The following is a 22,002-nucleotide window of genomic DNA, read 5'->3' as shown; positions in this document are numbered from 1 at the left end:
TATCCAAGACATTGTCATCTTCACTGTACTGAAACCTCCAGGGTAACTAAATATGCAGGATAAAATAACACAAACAATATTGCTTTAAGTACTTCGTTTGCCTCCCCTTCCCTATCCCCTTCCCTACATGCAAACTTTCTTCTTATTGTAATGTTTCCCATTTATAAAAAGGATTTTCAAGTTTGTCTTTCTCATAAATCAATAGATAGTAAAGACAGCAACATACACTTAATACACACATAATAGTCTTTGTACTTTGAACTATCACTATCTTTGCATTTAGCTAATAGGAATGTATAAACCAAATTTTATCTCAACAGATTGCTGAATTCTTTTTAAGCAAGTACATTTTTCTGTAAATACTGCATTGTGTTTAGTTATGGTAGATTCTTTTGTGTAAATAAGCCATTCATTCACCGTTTGGAATTGCTATAAATGCAGTTAATGTCTTTATTGCTGCCTTAGTAATCCAGAGGGGTTTACTAACAACTTGAGTTCTGGTTCCTTTTACTTCTGGTCTTGTTTTTATTTTTTTTATTTTGTTTATTGTTTCTGCAGATTGTCGTGCTGGTTCAGGAGAACCCGCTGCTGGCAGAGGTAGAATCACTTAGAAAATGCTGTAGGGTTCTAGACCTGATATGTGAAAAATGCATGAAGCAAAGGGACATGAATGAGGTTCTCGCTATGAAAATGCACTATCTTAGCTGCATCTTCCAGAAGTGCAGTAATTTTTTGAAAGAGAGGGAAGATAAACTCGATGGATTACTCAAAAGGTATATGTATTGGATGTTCTTATCTCATAAGCACAGAATACATTTTAACAACTTGAGCAAGACTAAGTCGCAATCGTCCAATAATATTTAAAGTTAAAGAGGAATATCCTATTCTTAACAGGAAAGCTCTCAACTGAACATATATGAGAGCTCCCATTCTAACCCTCCCCCTTTTTAAAAAAAAAAGCCGCGTAGTAATGCTGACACAGCCCACTTTGAATGGGCTGTGTTGGTATTACCGTACCAGCGGCTTTTTTTTTTTTTTTTTTAAAGGGGGAGGGGGTAAATTTTTAAAATCTAAATATTTCAAAATGTGTCAGCACCTTGGTTATTGGGTTTGTGATGGAAGAAATGTAGTTGTTTCCACAGTAGTAAATAGATTTATTGACTTCTAGAAGAAATTTAAATTTTTTTATTGAAAAATAAAATGGAAGTTAAACATTGAATTTTGAGATGGGCTGCTTTTCTTATTCTTTGTAAAGAAAGGAGGCTTGCTTACAATGGGATCCCACCAAGCAGTTTAAATAAAACTCTTTCCTTGGGTGTGGTACTTCACACACAACTTAGATACCACCTTAGGTATTAACATGATTGCCATCCTATCTGACCAATATTTTTCCCTTGGCCATATGTTTATGAAGGTGAAAGGCCCTCCTTTATTTGGATTGCAAAATAACTCTTGTCACCTACTTGAAACAAATTTAGTCCTATAGAAGGACCATAAAACTGTGTCATCTGACACCATTAAGCATTGTAATACAGTGAAAGGTGAACCTGCTTACCTAGGGAGTCCAACTTTTCTGACTGTCTTCAAAGAACACAGAGATGCTTACCTATATTAGATGTTCTCTGAAGACAGTATTTATTAGACCCTTGCACCTCCTTTTTGGAATTTTCTCCCATTCAAAACTATATTAATAAATTGATGGTAATTGTGGAAATTGGCACATATTGAGAGAGAAACTTTTTGCTTTTCCAGAAAAGTATGGAAATTCTTTCTTTCAGTACTGAGATACACTAACGGAAACCACTTGTGTGACTGCCAAAATTGCCCCTTACAGGCAAGCAGCTTCACTTTTTTTGTTGATTGCCAATGTCTTCCTCCTCAACTGTCCTCTGCTGGGGCTACAGTGCTAATAGTCTTCATTCAGACCTGTCTGGGGAAAGCATACAGTTTTAACTTGATTCCCATTAGCCCAATCATTGCAACATCTCTTGTCAGCTTTGGCCACAGGTGATGGCTATCTTCAGAAATGGTACACATGTTCTTCGAGGACAAGCAGGCATGATATTCTTACAAATGGGTGATGCCATCTGATGGAGCCTGGTGCAGACACTGCCAAAATGTACTGTCACCTTAAATCTTTAAAGCAGTGCCCCCACTGCGCATGTGCGGGTGCCTTTTCACCTGACACACGGGACGGACAGTCTTTTGTTTTCCGCGGAGCAGAGAGGTTATGTTTTTATCCTCAGTGTATAAACTTTTTGCCTTTTTGATGCCTTCCCTTTTGGGTCAGATTTTCTTCATAGCTACTTGTTTTTTGTCATAGTTTACTTATAATATTTTTCATAAAAGTTTTCAATTTTTTAATTTTCAGCCTGAGGGGCCTCTGAGGCCTTCCGTCTACCCGGGATCCATCGACTTTTCTCAGATACAGGATTACTTGACCTCCCCGGACCATAGAGCCTTTTGACCTTGCATCAGCCATTTTTTTCCCTTCATGTCATTGAGGGTGCCGAGTGGCTTTAAGAAGTGTACTCGATGCAATAGGACTATTTCAGGCAAGGATCCCCATAACTGATGTGTTCGATGCTTGGGTCCAGACCACAGAGACATTCAATGTCACCTCTGTCAGGGTATGCAGGTGAGATCCATTAAAGCCCGCAGAATCCAGTGTCAACTTTTGGTTCTGCATCGAGCATGGCAGGAGACTCCTGCATTGCCATCAACATCCAGTGCACCCGTTCAACATCATGAGGGTGCTACATCAGACAATACCACGTTCACACCAGGACTCTGTCCTCTTCATCGGTACTATGTACATCAAGAGACCTGCCATGCAAAATGTCTAAGAAGCATTGCTCACTCTCTTCCTCTAGGCACTTGGCCCATACCTCCCCTGCATCCATGTCATTGATGCACGGACAGCGTCCATGCCACAGTGACTGCTCTCCATCTCGACATCTCATTTCACATCGAGAGCCTTCGAGGTCTTCTAGATCTCCTACGACTGCACAGACTATATCTCAGGCTGTGTCCGCACTGGCTTCTCAGCTGATGCTGACACCTACCTTGCATGAGGAAATCCAGGTTCTGCTCAAGGAAGAGCTCTTGGGACTATTGCAGTCACAGTCTCTACAAGCATACAAGGTGCTTGCGCCTGCCTCAGCCCAGCCCATGGATACATCAGAGTGACAGTCATGGGGAGGTTCCATACACAGGCTCGACATTGACCGTCGGGAGTAGCTCAAACCCGACATGCATGTATCGTCGTCTGAGACAGCAACGTGGTCAGAAATCCCAAACACCATCTCGGCCAAAAACAGCCTAGTTTTTGGCTCCTTTCTAGAGAGCATTGCCACCATTCAGTTGTCAGTACCAACAAACCTTCCTGTTGGAGACAGGCTTCTATTTCATTAAAGATGGACTCTCATAACCTCCGATTGCTGAATCTTACACACCATCCAACATGGCTACGCTTTATGTTGGCAGAGAAGACCCCCAGATCATTCAGCAAGAATCTCATTTCAACTCCTTCCAGCTCACATTACTATAAGAGATGATCTTGGCCCTCCTCCGGCAGAATGCAATAGAAACAGTTTTTCCTCCACCAGACAAAGGGTTCTACTCCAGATGTTTTCTAAGTCCTGAAAAGACAGTAGAAGTATGCCCAATTCTCGATCTAAAAGACTTAAACAAATTTCTCCACAAAGAAAAGTTTGCATGGTATCTCAGGGGTCACTACTTCCCATGATACAACTCAACGATTGGCTTTACTTTCTAGACCTCAAGGAGGCATATACCCACATACCTATTCTACCTGCTCACAGAAAGTTTCTTTGGTTCTGCTGTGGGTCTCTACACTATCAGTACAAGGTCTTACTGTTTGGCTTGGCCTCGGTTCCTTGAGTGTTCACGAAGTGTCTGGTAGTAGTAGCTGCAACATTTCAGAGATGGTGCATCTATGTCGTCTTTTCCCTTATCTGGATGACTGGCTAATCAAGGCAGCCACTCAGGAATCTGCCACTGCTTCCATGAAGTGGGTGATACAGCTCCTAGAACTTTTCAGATTTGTTGTCAACTACTCCAAATCACATCTTCAACCAGTACAGACTTTGGACTTCATAGGGGCTCTTCATGACACAACTCAAGGTCAAGCGTTCCTTCCTCAGCAGAGGGCGAACAATTTATTACATGCAAGAATCCCAGTGGACTTGTATATCTGCACATCAGATGCTGTGCCTCCTCGGTCACATGGCCTCAGCAGACCATGGAACACCATTGGCTTGTCTTCACTTTCGAATTGGACACTCTCCTCACAATGGTGCTAGGCCACGAGATTACTTTCTGCCAGAATCCAAGTAACTCCACAGCTCCGCCTCTCTCTCCAGTGGAGGATGCTGTTGCACAATCTGACCTGAGGCCTACCGTTCCAAGCCCTTCCACTTCACATGGTTCTCACCACGGATGCTTATATGATGGGATGGGGAGCACACCTCAACGGTCTCCATGCACAAGGTTCTTGGTCCCCATGGGAGCAGACATATCAATCTCCTGGAATTATGAACAGTCTGGAACGCTCTCAGTATCTAATTCTAAACCAAGTAATACTAGTATGCACAGACAATCAAGTAGTGATGTATTACCTGAACAAGAAGGGAGGAACTGGGTCTTACCTCCTCTGTCAGCAAGCAATTCAAATATGGACATGGGCGGCTCCTCAAAACATCTTCCTCAGAGCTGTTTACTTAGCCGGAAAGCAGAGTGTGTGGCAGACAGATTCAGCGGAGTCCTTCAATCTCACTTGGTCTTTCAGTGCCTCAGTTGTCCACCAAATATTTCTACAGGGGGCACTGCAGTGGACTTCATAAATTGCTCCCAGGTACATAGCTCCCTTACCTTGTGTGCTGAGCCCCCCCAAATCCCCCCAAACCCCACTACCCACAACTGTGCAGTGTTCAAGATTTTCCTATGTTACTGAAGACTCGTTTAGGAGAGCATATGACTGTTAGGCTTGTGGTGATTTTTGTTGTCATATTTAATGGCTTTATTATCAACCTGTTGTCTTGATGTTTTTAGGTACCTGGAATTCTGGAGGCCACCGTACCCATTTATTCCAAGCCAGTATCCAGATATGGCCTGGCTCTGAATATCAGGGTATAACTTTAAATACTGCAGTCAGTGTTTTTGAAACAGTGCTGACTCTGGAATACATTTTTTTTTTCAGTATTTACAATCCAGTTGGCATAGAATATAATTTTGTTTTAGTAGCAACACACTGTCATGCTTCAGTATAAATTCGTTGAAATAGCAAGTTATTAATTTACTTTAAGGTGTGTGTCAGATGCCCACTTAAAGTAAAAAAAAAAAAAGGCAGCATGAGCAGTAATAGTAAAGAAAATTTGAAAACAAAAAAAGCTTCTGTTTAAGAGTATGTTTTCAAGGGTATCATTGATGACATTACTAAACAGAACAGCATTGTTGGGATGCTATGAAGCAGTTTGGATGGCTTCACCTCCAAATTTTAGAAACCTTTTTCTGGTCTCCTGGTTCTCATCCTTTCTGGTTTTTAGCAAGGTTTTGAAGAGGGAGCCTTTGCCCCTTCCCCCCCCCCCACCCCCCATTATAGAGGTGGATGTAACCAAATTACCTAAACCTGGGAAATAACCGAAGCTCTACAGTTCATGGTCACTGATTTCCCTTCTCAACGTTTTTGGCTAAGAGACTGGATATATAGCAGAGCTCATCGGGGAGGATCAATGTGGGTTAATTTCAGGAAGATCAACAAGGGATAACATCTGGGCAATACAGCTGAATTGGATTGCTAAACACACGTAAGACACCCATGGTGCTTGTGGCCATCAACACTGAAAGACGTTCGATCCAGTAGCGTGGCCCTTTATGATGGAGGTATTGGATAATATGGGGTTTGGTCCAAATTTTAGGGCCTAGATTTCACTCTGCTCCAAGGGTGAAGATTAGGATGAAGTGTGTGTGTGGGGGGAGGGGGGGGGAGCTTGTATTCCATGTCATTTTCTTTGGCCAGGGGGACATGCAGGGTTGCCCACTATCCCTGTTTGCACTCTTAGTGGAACCTCTGACTGCTCATTTGGCTTAATCCTTCTATCAGGAGGCTATGTATAGGTAATGATATCTTTATTCACTGATGATATCCTTCTCACGGTGACTGAAACTGAGCATTCGCTGCCCCCATATAGCCCATACTTTGGGACCTTGTGGGACCTTTTGACTTTTAAAATGAATCCTACTAAATCTGAGTTATTGAACATCTCAATATAACCTGCCGAGGCACATTGGTTAAGGAGGAAGTTTCCTTTTTTTGTTAGGCCAAAGGTTGCACAAATTTGGAAGTTAATATTAGCCCAAGGTATAAGGACCTCTGTAAGCTAAACTATTACAGGATATCTCTCTAGACTTGCACAGGTAGCATAGACTTACACTTGGGGCAAATTGCAGTTACCAAAATGATGGTTTTACCTACTTTTTTATATTGTGCCAAACATTTCCAGTCCTAATCCCAAAGCAGGCACTTGACAGATTGCAACAATAACTCTGCATGTATTTGGAGGAAACGCTCCCCCCCCATGGGTTTCTAGGTTAGTGCTAATGAAAAAAAGTTTCATAGAGGACTGGGGCAATTGATTTTAAAGGATATTTTTGTACAGCGCATATTGCTTCTGTCCTGGGGGGAGCAATCCCTAATGCCTTGAGTACCAATGAAACAGACTTTGGGCACTGCTACTCGCCAAGAGGCATTATGAACCCCACAAAGAATTCAAGGGAAAGGGAAACTTCCTAACCCCGTCCTTAAATTACACAGATGCATTGGGATGAATGGTGTATCTTGTTGATAGAGAGGTGGGAACTCTGTCCATTGGCCCCGCTATCCGATACAGTTGGTGACATCAACAAAGCTGACCTATATCTACTTCCAAGTGTGTCCTTTGGGTCCCCTTTTGGAAAGCTACTTGTCCATCCCTATTTTTCTGTGCTGCACATTCACCTGTAAGGCTGTTTTTATCTTTTTTTCTTCTGTTTCCTAGGTCACCCACAAAGGTGACCTAGGAAACACTCTTACAGCATGTTAACGCCCTTTGAGGAATTGTCATCCTGTGGGCCTCGGTAATGCAAGATTTTATATCTATATTATGTCCTGGGAAATACGGCGTCTTCAATACTTACACAAATCTCTCATTTGGAAAGGAACTTGGGTCCCTCACTAACTATTCAGGATTGGACTATAGTGTATCAATACCTTCAGTTCAGCAAACCTGGAGGAAAATGGGTGAAACTGGTATATAGATGATACTTGTCATCTTCCCAGATGGCTCGCTTTTATCCTACTCAGGGATTTTGTGCTGCAGAGGCTGTGGGGAGGAAGGCACCTATTTTCAGGTACAGTAGGACTATTTAGCTGTTTGAAGATTATGGGAGGATTGTGCCATGCTTTTTTCCTCTGGTTGCTATTTTCATTTAGGCTGATCCTACCCTCTTTTTACTATAACCACTACATGCCTCAATTCCTCCTGATGTTAAGGTGCTTTACTTTGCATAATGGTCATCTGTCATGAGGTGGCCCGGTGTTGGTGACCAAGTCTTCCACACCTGAGGATTATATTGGATGCCTATTGTCTGAGCATGCTGACTGCCCAGAGGTGTGGTGTAGCACCAGAATACATCTATTTAAAAACTAAGTTAGTGGAAGGACATCTTATACTCTGGCTATGGTTGTACCCCATTGATTTATCATTTCTGGAAGCATTTTAAACTTTGCTCTTGATGGCTGACTGTGGAGTATTTTGATTGAGTGTTCCTTGGGGTAGAGGGAGTTATAGTTATGTTCAACAGTTTTTTTAGTACTTTGAATATTAGTGCTGTTCAATGTTTATTTTTTTTCTTTGTTTTTTTTAGTCATGCAGTAACTAAAAAAAAAAGTTGATGAGATTGGAATACAGATAGGAATATTTCTCTCTTTTTTTTTTTTATTATTATTTATTTTCCAAACGTCATACAAAGCATAAAAGATACAGTGAGCACATTAAATCAGCAAGTTACGTCCAGAAACAAAAACAGAATGCCCCAAATTGAGATCTTGCAGCCAAAGGCAGCTTAGTAATGACTTTTCCTTTTTTTTTAATTTTATATAGAAACCCCCCCCCCCTTATCCCCTGCACCACCCTTCAGCCCATTTACACCCATTCCGAATCCTCAACATCCACTTTTTCAATAACCCTTCTCCATTCACTCCCTCCACATCCACACTGGCGAGAATCCCCCCTCCCCGGTCAAGCATCTCCAGGCAACGTTTCCAAATTAGAGCATACTGCCTATTGTCCAGTCGTCTATGTACACATATGGATTTTTAACAATAGTATGATGTCAGAAGACCACAGTGGTAGAAATTCTCCGACGACAAACAGGCTTACATTCTCACAATTGGATAGACGATCCACGCCGCCCGGGAATTGGCAATTTAGCCAGCAAAGAAAAAATTCCAGAGCCTGCTGGGATGTGCGCCGTGCCCCACTGCACATGCACAGAGAGGCTTCCTGCCCGCAGCTTCTCCATGTCTCATCAGTTTCATCTTTTCTGCGAGAGGAAGCTGCTGTGTTGTCCATTGCTCCTCATATGCCCGGGAAGAGCCTTTATCGCATTTTTGGCGCTCTATTTTGTTTCTTGTGTTCTTTTTATTTCATTATTTTAAAATGCAATAAAAAGAACACAAAAAGCAAAACACAAAAAAACTTCTTAAGTTTTTTCCCCCCTGCGTTTGTTTTCTTTGTTTTTCGTCGCGGGCCCCCTTTTAGGCCTGCTCGGATGGCAGTCCTTTTTTTGTGCCTTACCCTCTTTATCAGGCACAATCACGGCCTTTGATTTTGCCGGAGCCATTTTCCCTTTCATGTCCTCGAAGACTCCCAGTGGCTTCAAGCGTTGCTCCCGGTGCAACTGGACTGTCTCGGGTACTGATACACGTTCTTGGTGTATTCAGTGCCTCGGGCCTGACCATAGCCTGGCAAATTGTGTCTTTTACCTTCGTATGAAGAAAAGGACACAAATTTCCCGAGAAGCTCAACGTGAAAAACCTTTTGGAACTCGGTCCGGTTCCTCAACATTGAGGTCAGCGTTGACATCGAAGGAAGCATCGGAGTCAGGAGTCGAGGTAAGGATGGCTGCTGCGAGACCCCGAGACACTGGAAGCAATGAGGCATCGAGTGGGTCTCCACCTGCCTCGAGGCCTCCTGTAATTTAGCCCCCCCCCCCCCCGGGACCGGCCATTGTTGGACCCCACACCGAGGCGGCGTGAGGATTCAACATCGTCCTCATCGGCACCAAGAAGTTTGGATGAAGTGTATCGGGCGAAGGCCAAGAAGCACCGGGATGCTGAGGGACTCTGCACCCTCCGGGAGGACTGCTCCTGTTCCATCCAAAAGGTGCCAATGTTTGTCTCCCAGCAGCCTCCCACACCCCAGGCGGTTTGGCAACCTGAGCCACCGGCTCTTCAGCCTTTACTAATGGCTGCTCTCTAGCGTATTCGGGCCTTGCTCTCAGAGCTCTTGGAGGGATTGATGCAGCGATGTGCATCGGGGGTGCCTGTGCCTGCAATGCTTTCCGCTGTGTCCACGCCTGGCCCCCAGTCTGCGTTGCGGTCCCCGGCACAAGCAATGCTTGCAGCTCCAGTGTCTATTGCCACCCAGGCTGGTTCTCCTTTGACGTTGGTGGAGGAAGCTTTGCCGGAGTCGAGGCGGGAGCCGGCTCCTCGACACCAACTCCAGAGCTGCCTGTTGGGGAATAACAGTATATAGCGACTTAACGTCCATCAACTTGATTGAGGGGTCAGCCACCTGAGCCATACCCAACATGGAAAGTAAATGTGCCGTATCCCTTACATACGAGGGAATCATCTTCAGCAGCGGCTGTAAATGGAAGTCCAAGAACTGCGATAGCGGCTCATGGAGCGAACCATTGCTGCCTACTATCGGACGAGAAGGAGGATTCCTTAAGCTCTTATGAATTTTCGGCACAAATCTGATGACTGGAATAGAAGGAAATTGTATAAATAAATATCTGGCCTCAAGGATAGAAGTAGTGCCCTCTACTGATGCAGTGTCTATTAGCATTTTGATATCACTCTGTCAATTTAAGCTTTCTAAAAAATCGATACAGGGACTGGGTTGTGACAAATCCATATACTAGATATGATGAAACAAAGGATGATCCCAATCTGAGGACCTCAACTTGGCTATCCGTAACCCTTATTGAATATTCACATCGGCAGTGTATTCCCCGTGGGCTTAGGTGGAATAAGGAACCTAGGTTTCTAGAAGATAAGGAGTTTGTTACTCAATGGAAAGCTATAATATCTAGATGTTCCCTTGATCTTATGCTCTTGACGATAGATAAATTGGAGAAACAGCTACTTAAACAGAAGAGAGAGTTAGATGAAGCCATTGAGAGCCCGCGGAGTTCTACGGAACATACAGTGTTTGAGTCACAGTTGGCTTTTTAGAAAGCTTAAATTGATATCAGAGTGATATCAAAATGCTAATAGACACTGCATCACTAGAGGGCACTATTTCTATCCGTGAGGCCAGATATTTATTTATACAATTTCCTTCTATTCCAGTCATCAGATTTGTGCCGAAAATTCATAAGAGCTTAAAGAATCCTCCTTCTTGTCCGATAGTAGGCAGCAATGGTTCGCTCCATGAGCCGCTATTGGAGTTCTTGGACTTCCATTTACAGCCGCTGTTGAAGATGATTCCCTCGTATGTAAGGGATATGGCACATTTACTTTCCATGTTGGATATGGCTCAGGTGGCTGACCTCTCGATCATGTTGATTACCATGGACGTTAAGTCGCTATATACTGTTATTCCCCAACAGGCAGCTCTGGAGTTGGTTGATGTTAATTTATAGAAGTTGGACATTTCTCACCAGAAGCTAGCCTTACTCAACGCCATGGCTCAATGTGTGGTCCTTTATAATTATTTTAAATTTGGGGAGTCTTTCTACCTGCAAACATGGGGCATCGCTATGGGGGCGACGGTGGCCCCCACCATTGCGTGTTTGTATATGGCACATTATGAAGAGCGATATGTTTATCGGCCTCAAATTACTTCCAACATTGTCCTTTGGGTTAGGTACATTGACGATGTCTTCTTGGTGTGGAAAGGGGACAAACAACAACTCGACACTTTCTGCCATCATCTCAACACGTGTGATCCTAATATTGAACTTCCTGTCTGTGTAGGGGGTACTAAAGTGAATTTCTTGGACATCTCTATTGAGCTGCAAGCTGGGCGGTTCAGTACCCAGCTATATCGTAAAGAGACTGATACGAATAGTATGCTTCACTATTCTAGTTTCCACCCTGTATCCCAAAAAGAAGCCATCCCTTTTGGACAATTTCTTAGGGTAAAGAAGATCTGTGATACTGAAGAGGGTTTTAAGAAGCATGCTGCTGATATGGTTCATAGATTTGAGCAGTGAGGGTATCCCCGGAAGACCATAAGGAAGGCACATAAGAGAGCAGTGAATGTGCATAGGCGGTGGCTATTTGAATCTCGTGATGATAGCAGTCGTATTAAGGATAAGGATGTAGTGACTTGTGTGTTACCTTTTTCCTCAAGAACTTCGAAAATTAAAAGTATCATCAAATCCCATTGGCCCATGTTGCAATTACATGGCATGGCGTCTATACCACGGTTTGCGTATACGAGGTCCCGAAATTTGGTTGAGTTACTAAAATATAAAGACTATGTGGTTGGTTCTGCCCATAACAGAGGACATTTTCGTTGCCAGGGATGCAATTATTGCCCTTATGCATGGGTTACTACACAGCTCACGCACCCGGTTACCAAACAAATTATATACTTGAGGGAAAGAACTGATTGTGACACCGCACAAGTTATTTATGGCATTCAATGTCCCTGTTCGCTGTGGTACATTGGGCAGACTAAAAGGAAAATCAAATTGAGGATAGGGGAACATCTCAGTAACTTGCATACCCATAAAAAGGAGGCCCCGCCGGTGAGCCATTGAGATCAGATGGGACACAAAGAGGAAGATTTGAGATTTGTGGTACTAGCTTGCATACATCAACCACGTGGTGGTAACATTGTCTCTATTCTATTGAAGAGGGAAGCTCAATACATCTACAATTGGCAGACTACATATCCCAGAGGTCTCAACAAACCTATTGATTGGTGGGTGGTTACCTACCTGTGAGCAATTTGGTATATAAATCTTCATTGCGCATGTCTCGGCGTACTTTCGACTTGGATCAGGACTGCTGACTGTTTCTCGTCTGGTGGCCTTTGGATTTAAAGTAAGACTATAAAACTTTAACGAGTATAAGTGTAGTCTGAGAATACGAGTGGTAAGAGCATTACAGCTTGGACTATTTATTTTTGTATTTTAGATCCGTTCTCCTGAAGACACCGATAGTTGAAACATGTGACTGCATGTTGAGAGTGTGATTGAGTTATGATGGAAGTGTATACACGATTTTAATTGCACAATAATTGCACAGCATATAAAAGAAGAAAAAATGAGTTACATAGGACTGGGTCTAGCACTGCTGTTCGCTGCATTTTCGTAGGAGTTGCCCTGCCAGCCCAAGCTAAGTACATTCATTATTACAGTTTTGATTTTGAACATTTAGTGGTACTGACATCTTTTGGTAGGTAAGGAGGGCTGACGGTGCTATGATGTTGTGGTGGCAAGTGCATCGCTGGACAGCAGTTCTTGCGCACCCAGTTCTGAGCACTGTTCACTTTAATTTAAGTTAATATTTAGTCCTAGCTCTTTTAGGCTCTACACTATTTTAGTGGTTTAGGTGGGTGGTTATATGTATAAATATTGAGGAGGAGTCAAACAGGTTTCTATTTTTTAGGCATTGTATATATGGAGAAACCTCACAGTATATAAATCCCCAGGTTCTTTTGATTTGTTGATGGGTGTAAACAGCCTGGCCGACAGACTGAGCAAGATAATGCAACCTCACAAGTGGTTTCTCAACATGGGCATAGCCCGCAAGATCTTCCAAGCGTGGGGCCACCCCCCTTGGTGGATCTTTTTGCTATTCAATCCAATCACAAGGTCCCTCAGTTCTGTTTCAGGCTTCAGGCCCATGACAGACTAGCGTCAAATGCCTTTCTTCTTCATTGGGGGACAGGCCTTCTGTATGTGTATCCTCCGATATCTCTAGTGGGAAAAACTTTGTTGAAATTCAAGCAAGACCGCAGAACCATGATTCTGATCACACCCTACTGGCCGCAACAGATTTGGTTCCCTCTTCTTCTGGAATTGTCCTCTGAAGAACCGTGGAGATTGGAGTGTTTTCTAACCCTCATCACACAGAATGAGGGATCGCTTCTACATCCCAACCCCCAGTCTCTGGCTCTCATGGCCTGGATGTTGAGAGCCTAGAATTCAAATCCTTGGCTCTTTTGGAGGGTGTCTCCCGAGTCTTGCTGGCTTTCAGGAAAGATTCCACTAAGAGGTGTTATTCTTTTAAATGGAGGAGGTTTGCCATCTTGTGTGACAGCAAGGCCATAGATTCCCTTTCTTGTCCTACACAGACCCTGCTTGAATACCTTCTACACTTACCAGAGTCTGGTCTGAAGACCAACTTTGTAAGGGTTCACTTTAGTGCAATTAGTGCTTATCAGCGTGTAGAAGGTAAGCCTATCTCTGGACAGCCCGTAGTTGTTTGCTTCATGAGAAGCTTGCTTTTGTCAAAGCCCCCTGTCAAACCTCTGCCTGTGTCATGGGATCTCAACGTCATTCTCACCCATCTGATGAAAGCTCCTTTTGAGCCAGAGTTCCTGCCATCTGAAGTGCTTTGGTGGCTGTTACTTCAGCTCGTAGGGTCAGTGAATTTTAGGCCTTAGTAGTGCATGCACCTTATAGTAAGTTTCATCACAAGACAGTAGTCCTCCGCACGCACCTTAAGTTCCTGCTGAAGGTGGTGTTGGAGTTCCATCTGAAGCAGTCGATTGTCTTGCCAATATTCTTTCGCTGACCTCATGCCCACCCTGGCGAAAGCAGCTTGTACACCTTGGACTGCAAGAGAGTTGGCCTTTTACATGGAGGGGACGAAGCCCTTCAGACAGTCCACTGATTTTTGTTTATTTTGATCCCAACAGGAGGGGAGTCGCCATTTCCAGTTGGCTAGCAGATTGCATTTCCTTCACTTATGCCCAAGCTGGGATGACTTTAGAGGGTCATGTCACAGCTCATAATGTTAGAGCCATGGCTGCGTCAGTGGCCCACTTAAAATTAGCCTCCATTGAAGAGATTTGCAAGGTTGTGACGTGGTCTTCAGTCCACATCGCAGCAAGATACCTGATGCGACAGTTGGTTTGGGCATTCAAATCTGTTTGGGGTCTAGAATCCAGCTCCACCCTCCTAGGCCAGTTTTATTCTGTTCCAGGCTGCACCTTCATCTAGTTGCATTTTGTTTCAGGTTAATCTGCGTTTAGTTCTTGCCTTTCCGAGGCACAATTGACCAATGTTTGCTGTTTTGGGTGAGCCTGGATGCTAAGGATTCCCCACTTGTGAGAATGTAAGCCGGCTTGTCCTTGGTGAAAGCGTAGATACTTACCTGTAGAAGTTATTCTCTTAGGACAGCAGGCTTCACATTCTCACAATCCCACCCACCTCCCCTTGGAGTTGTTTCATTTTTATGTTACTGTATTAAACTGAAGAGACACAGAGACGTGGGTGGGAAGGCACTCCACGCATGCGCGGTGGGGCAAAGCGCGCGCCTCAGAAGGCTCTGGAGTTTTTTCTTTGCTCGCTAATTTGCCAATTCTTGGGTGACGCGGAACGTCTACCCACTTGTGAGAATGCTGTTCTCTGAGAATACCTGCTACAGGTAAGTATCTTCGCTATATGCACTGTGAGGGGAAATAGATTATAGCAGGAATGCTTTTTATGTGATCCATATAGTGCTTGTGTACCATTCATATATTATTTCTTTTTTTTAGCTTGTTAAAAGGAAGAGATACAGATGGCTTCCCAGTGTATCAAGAAAAATTTATAAGAGAATGCATCCGAAAATTTCCCTATTGTGAAGCTACACTCCTTCAGCAACTCGTTAGAAGTATTTCTCCAGTAGAAATTGTAAGAATCCACTAAATGCTAATTTAGGGTTATGTTTGTTTGTATCTCGCCTTATATCCAAGGCGGGTAACACAACATACACAATATAAAAAAAAACACAATACAGTCCACTAATCAATACAATAACATCTACGTTACTAAAGTGCTTAAAATAAACACACATTTGCCCTGCTATGCTAGAATTCTGTAAGATGCAATGGGACCTAATGACACACACAAATGGTGTTAGTATGTGATAACATTTAGCACTTTACAGCATGAAATTTAATTGGACTTTCTTGTTTGAGATGTGATAGTTATTTTCGTGACCTGTGCTGATCGCTGTAAAGAAGCAAAATGCTTGGGCTTGATGGACCATTGGACTAAACCAGTTTGACAATGTTTAGTTTCTTATGGTAAAATCCCATCGCATTTTTACATAATGTATAGCAAAATGGTTTTCATGCAATGAAATGTCAATTGTTCTGTATTCATTTGCAGAGAAAATATAGCCTGATGATAAAAATGAACTGGAGTGTGTGGGCTTATCCTGCTATCCCATCAGAGAGAGAAAATGATTGGCTTGAGTTCAGTTTATCCCATTACAGCCTGATTATTTGTATTAACATTGTACTTGATTTCTTCTTGCCTACAGACTTTCCACCCAAAAGTGTCTGAGAATGTGTCTCAACATACTGTCAAAGCAATCCTAGATAAATGAAATGTACCATGTATAGGTTTTTCTCCGAGGATTCTCACGACTGGGTGACGTCCGCGGCAGCCCCCACCAACCGGAAGAAGCTTCGCGGGCGGTCCGCACGCAGGGCGCGCCCACCGCGCATGCGCGGCCGCCTTCCCGCCCGTGCGCAACCGTTCCCGCCAGTTCCTTTTTTTCCGCGACTGGAGAGAGTCGTGCCTTCGCCGCTCTCTCTGTTTTCAGCCCCGGAAAAACCGTCGCGTTTACGCGAATGTCTTTATTTTATTTTATTTAGTTGCCGCGCGCTCCTTTCTTCTTTCGTTCCAAAAAAAAAAAAAAAGGAGCACGCGCTCCCTTTTTCCCTCGTTTCTAGCGGGGGCGTCGCGTTGCGGCCTAGTGGCCGCACGGTTGATTTATTTTTCCAGGTGTGATTACCGCCACCATCGACGACTTTAACTTCGCCGACGCGATTTTTCCGTCGATGTCCTCGAAGGTCCCGAGTGGATTTAAAAAGTATGGTCGGTGCGGCCGGCCGATCTCACAGACCGACACCCACGCTTGGTGCCTCCAGTGCCTCGGGCCGGAGCACAATATCAAGTCATGTTCCTTGTGTCTCGGTCTCCGGAAACGGACTCAGGTTGCGAGGCAAGTTCTTCGGGACCGTCTTTTTGGAACTTGCGCCGGCCCCTCGACGTCGACCTCGACGGCATCGGTATCGACGGCCGGTTCTTCGGTACCGGTATCGAGGCCCAAGAAATCGGCACCGATGGCATCGACCCCAGGAGCACAGGTCCCGTCGGCCCGCCGGTCCTCCGGTGAAGGTAGGGGTGAGAGGCCACGTGGGCAATCGGCCCCGGTCACTCCCTCGGCCCATGGCCCTCGGGACCGAACCCTGTCTGACCCGGTTCCTCGGGACCGAGGGGGATCGACCTCCTCCTCCTCTGCTCCACCTGGCGCCGATGACGGGCACCGCAAAAAATCAAAAAAGCACCGTCATCGGTCGCCCTCGATGCACCAGGGTTCCGGTGCCGGCGAGGAGTCGACGCCGAAGCGTCCTCGTCGAGAGGAGAGATCCCCTTCGGTTGTGGAGGTACCGACACGTCAGGGTCCCAGCACTTCGGTGCAGTCTCCTGGACCCGAGCAGCTTCCGGCACCGACACCTCTACCGGCCCCACCGTCTTTCCCGGCAGCGGGCCTGGACGAGTGCCTCCGAGCCATCCTTCCGGGGATCCTGGAAGGGCTGATGTGCCAGGCTGTGCCGGCGCCGGGGGTGCTTGCGCCCTCGGCGTCGTTGACTGTGGCGCCGGTGAGCTCTAGCCCGGTGCCGAGGCCGTCGACACCGCCGCCGCTTGCGGCGCCGGTCTTGACCGCCACGCAGGTGGAGTCCCCGTTGACGTCGATGGAGGGAGCTTCGTCCCCGCCGGCGCTGGAGTCCACCGCTCGACGACACCGAGGTCTTGGTGCCTCGACGTCGAGCCGGGCCCGTTTCAGGACTCAGCTACATGAGCTTATGTCCGATACCGAGGGAGAGGCCTCGTGGGGGGAAGAGGAGGACCCCAGATATTTCTCCTCAGAGGAGTCTGCGGGCCTCCCCTCTGACCCCACGCCTTCACCGGAGAGGAAGCTCTCACCCCCGGAGAGCCTCTCCTTTGCCTCCTTTGTAAGGGATATGTCTATCTGCATTCCCTTCCCCGTGGTCTCCGTGGATGAGCCGAGGGCTGAGATGCTCGAGGTCCTTGACTATCCATCACCACCTAGAGAGTCCTCCGCGGTGCCGTTGCACAATGTCCTCAAAGAGACACTGCTTCGGAACTGGATGAGACCGCTATCTAATCCCACCATCCCCAAGAAAGCGGAATCCCAGTACAGAATCCACTCTGACCCAGAGTTAATGCGGCCCCAATTGCCCCATGACTCGGCGGTCGTGGATTCTGCTCTCAAGAGGGCACGGAGTTCGAGGGATGCCGCCTCGGCGCCCCCGGGGCGGGAGTCTCGCACTCTGGACTCGTTTGGGAGGAAGGCCTACCAATCCTCCATGCTTGTGACCCGCATCCAGTCATACCAGCTCTATACGAGCATCCACATGCGGAACAATGTGAAGCAACTGGCGGACCTGGTCGATAAGCTCCCGCGGAGCAGTCCAGGCCTTATCAGGAGGTGGTCAGGCAGCTGAAGGCGTGCAGAAAGTTCCTGTCCAGGGGTATCTATGACACCTGTGACGTGGCATCTCATGCTGCGGCCCAAGGTATAGTGATGCGCAGACTGTCATGGCTGCGTGCCTCTGATCTGGACAACCGCACCCAGCAGAGACTGGCCGACGTCCCTTGCCGGGGGGATAATATTTTCGGTGAGAAGGTCGAGCAGCTGGTGGACCAACTGCATCAGCGGGAAACCGCCCTCGACAAGCTCTCCCACCGGCCGCCTTCAGCATCCACCTCAACAGGTGGACGTTTTTCCCGGGCCCGGCAGGCTGTACCCTATTCTTTTGCGAAGCGTAGGTACGCCCAGCCGGCCCGAAGGCCTCGTCAGGCACAGGGACAGCCCCAGCGTGCTCGTTCTCGTCAACAGCGTGCGCCTAAGCAGCCCCCTGCGCCTCCTCAGCAAAAGCCGGGGACGGGCTTTTGACTGGATCCACGGGAACATAGCCGCCCTCAAAGTGTCCGTGCCGGACGATCTACCGGTCGGAGGGAGGTTAAAATTTTTTCACCAAAGGTGGCCTCTCATAACCTCCGACCAGTGGGTTCTCCAAATAGTGCGGTGCGGATACGCCCTGAATTTGGCCTCCCTGCCACCAAATTGTCCTCCGGGAGCTCAATCCTTCAGCTCCCATCACAAGCAGGTACTTGCAGAGGAACTCTCCGCCCTTCTCAGCGCCAATGCGGTCGAGCCCGTACCACCCGGGCAGGAAGGGCAGGGATTCTATTCCAGGTACTTCCTTGTGGAAAAGAAAACAGGGGGGATGTGTCCCATCCTAGACCTGAGAGGCCTGAACAAATTCCTGGTCAAAGAAAAGTTCAGGATGCTTTCCTTGGACACCCTTCTGCCAATGATTCAGAAAAACGATTGGCTATGTTCCCTGGATTTAAAGGACGCATACACTCACATCCCGATACTGCCAGCTCACAGACAGTATCTCAGATTCCGCCTGGGCGCACGGCACTTTCAGTATTGTGTGCTGCCCTTTGGGCTCGCCTCTGCCCCACGAGTGTTTACAAAGTGTCTCGTGGTGGTAGCGGCGTACCTACGCAAGCTGGGAGTGCACGTGTTCCCATATCTCGACGATTGGCTGGTCAAGAGCACCTCTGAGGCAGGAGCCCTCCGGTCTATGCAGTGCACTATCCAACTTCTGGAGCTGCTGGGGTTTGTGATAAATTACCCAAAGTCCCATCTCCAGCCAACACAGTCTCTGGAATTCATAGGAGCTCTGCTGAATACGCAGACGGCTCAGGCCTTCCTTCCCGAAGCGAGGGCCAACAACCTCCTGTCCCTGGCTTCGCAGACCAGAGCGTCTCAGCAGGTCACAGCTCGGCAGATGTTGAGACTTCTGGGTCATATGGCCTCCACAGTTCATGTGACTCCCATGGCTCGTCTTCACATGAGATCTGCTCAAGGGACCCTAGCTTCCCAGTGGTTTCAGGCCACCGGGAATCTAGAAGATGTCATCCGCTTCTCCACCAGTTGCCGCACTTCACTGCTCTGGTGGACCATCCGGACTAATTTGACCCTGGGACGTCCATTCCAAATTCCGCAGCCCACGAAAGTGCTGACGACGGATGCATCTCGCCTGGGGTGGGGAGCTCATGTCGATGGGCTTCACACCCAGGGTCTGTGGTCCCTCCAGGAAAAGGATCTGCAGATCAACCTCCTGGAGCTCCGAGCGATCTGGAACGCACTGAAGGCTTTCAGAGATCGGCTGTCCTGTCAAATTATTCAAATTCGGACAGACAATCAGGTTGCAATGTATTACACCAACAAGCAGGGGGGCACCGGATCTCGCCCCTTGTGTCAGGAAGCCGTCGGCATGTGGCGTTGGGCTTGCCAGTTTGGCATGCTCCTCCAAGCCACATACCTGGCAGGTGTAAACAACAGTCTGGCCGACAGACTGAGCAGAGTCATGCAACCGCACGAGTGGTCGCTTCATTCCAGAGTGGTACGCAAGATCTTCCGAGAGTGGGGCACCCCCTCGGTGGACCTTTTCGCCTCTCAGACCAACCACAAGCTGCCTCTGTTCTGTTCCAGACTACAGGCACACGGCAGGCTAGCGTCGGATGCCTTTCTCCTCCATTGGGGGACCGGCCTCCTGTATGCTTATCCTCCCATACCTTTGGTGGGGAAGACCTTACTGAAGCTCAAGCAAGACCACGGCATCATGATTCTGATAGCGCCCTTTTGGCCCTGTCAGATCTGGTTCCCTCTTCTTCTGGAGTTGTCCTCAGAAGAACCGTGGAGATTGGAGTGTTTTCCGACTCTCATCTCGCAGAACGACGGAGCGTTGCTGCACCCCAACCTTCAGTCCCCGGCTCTCACGGCCTGGATGTTGAGGGCGTAGACTTCACTGCGTTGGGTCTGTCTGAGGGTGTCTCCCGTGTCTTGCTTGCCTCTAGGAAGGATTCCACTAAAAAGAGTTACTTTTTCAAGTGGAGGAGGTTTGTCATTTGGTGTGAGAGCAAGGCCCTAGAACCTCGTTCTTGCCCTGCACAGAACCTGCTTGAATACCTTCTGCACTTATCAGAGTCTGGCCTCAAGACCAACTCAGTAAGGAATCACCTTAGTGTGATTAGTGCTTACCATTATCGTGTGGAAGGTAAAGCCATCTCTGGAGAGCCTTTAGTCGTTCGATTCATGAGAGGCTTGCTTTTGTCAAAGCCCCCTATCAAGCCTCCTACAGTGTCATGGGATCTCAACGTCGTCCTCACCCAGCTGATGAAACCTCCTTTTGAGCCACTGAATACCTGCCATCTGAAGTACTTGACCTGGAAGGTCATTTTCTTGGTGGCAGTTACTTCAGCTCGTAGGGTCAGTGAGCTTCAAGCCCTAGTAGCTCATGCTCCATATACCAAATTTCATCACAACAGAGTAGTGCTTCGCACCCACCCAAAGTTCCTGCCGAAGGTGGTGTCGGAGTTCCATCTTAACCAGTCAATTGTCTTGCCAACATTCTTCCCCAGGCCGCATACCCGCCCTGCTGAACGTCAGTTGCACACATTGGACTGCAAGAGAGCATTGGCCTTCTACTTGGAGCGGACACAGCCCCACAGACAGTCCGCCCAATTGTTTGTTTCTTTCGACCCTAACAGGCTCGGGGTCGCTGTCGGGAAACGCACCATCTCCAATTGGCTAGCAGATTGCATTTCCTTCACTTACGCCCAGGCTGGGCTGGCTCTTGAGGGTCATGTCACGGCTCATAGTGTTAGAGCCATGGCAGCGTCAGTGGCCCACTTGAAGTCAGCCACTATTGAAGAGATTTGCAAGGCTGCGACGTGGTCATCTGTCCACACATTCACATCACATTACTGCCTCCAGCAGGATACCCGACGCGACAGTCGGTTCGGGCAGTCGGTGCTGCAGAATCTGTTTGGGGTGTAAATCCAACTCCACCCTCCAGGACCCGAATTTATTCTGGTCAGGCTGCATTCTCAGTTAGTTGTTCTTCGTAGGTCAATTTTCTGTTACACCCTCGCCGTTGCGAGGTTCCATTGACCTGGGTTCTTGTTTTGAGTGAGCCTGAGAGCTAGGGATACCCCAGTCGTGAGAACAAGCAGCCTGCTTGTCCTCGGAGAAAGTGAATGATACATACCTGTAGCAGGTGTTCTCCGAGGACAGCAGGCTGATTGTTCTCACCTACCCTCCCTCCTCCCCTTTGGAGTTGTGTTTTCATCTTTTTTTGCTTGTCATTCAACTGGCGGGAACGGTCGCGCACGGGCGGGAAGGCGGCCGCGCATGCGCGGTGGGCGTGCCCTGCGTGCGGGACCGCCCGCGAAGCTTCTTCCGGTTGGTGGGGGCTGCCGCGGACGTCACCCAGTCGTGAGAACAATCAGCCTGCTGTCCTCGGAGAACACCTGCTACAGGTATGTATCATTCACTGTTTCCGAGGACAGGCAGGGCATTTTCTCACATATGGGTGATATCATCCAATCCCTGTGCAGGTGCTACCCAATGTTATGTTGTCTTTGTTTTTTCAT

General features: G+C 47.1%; 1 protein-coding gene across 1 annotated transcript in view; it reads left to right on the top strand.

The window, feature by feature from the left end:
* LOC115469072 (ankyrin repeat and MYND domain-containing protein 2-like) overlaps window positions 1-22,002 on the top strand; it is a 93,658-nt gene that overhangs the window by 55,276 nt on the left and 16,380 nt on the right. Inside the window, exons 6-7 of the mRNA XM_030201358.1 lie at window positions 559-773; window positions 15,009-15,144. Of these exons, the coding sequence (XP_030057218.1) occupies window positions 559-773; window positions 15,009-15,144 (351 nt within the window). The remainder of the gene's footprint in view (window positions 1-558; window positions 774-15,008; window positions 15,145-22,002) is intronic.

Source organism: Microcaecilia unicolor, chromosome 1, assembly GCF_901765095.1.
Source record: "Microcaecilia unicolor chromosome 1, aMicUni1.1, whole genome shotgun sequence".
Classification (NCBI taxonomy): domain Eukaryota; kingdom Metazoa; phylum Chordata; class Amphibia; order Gymnophiona; family Siphonopidae; genus Microcaecilia; species Microcaecilia unicolor.
Note: the sequence above shows the minus strand (reverse complement) of the source record. Positions and strands in the feature narration are given on the sequence as shown.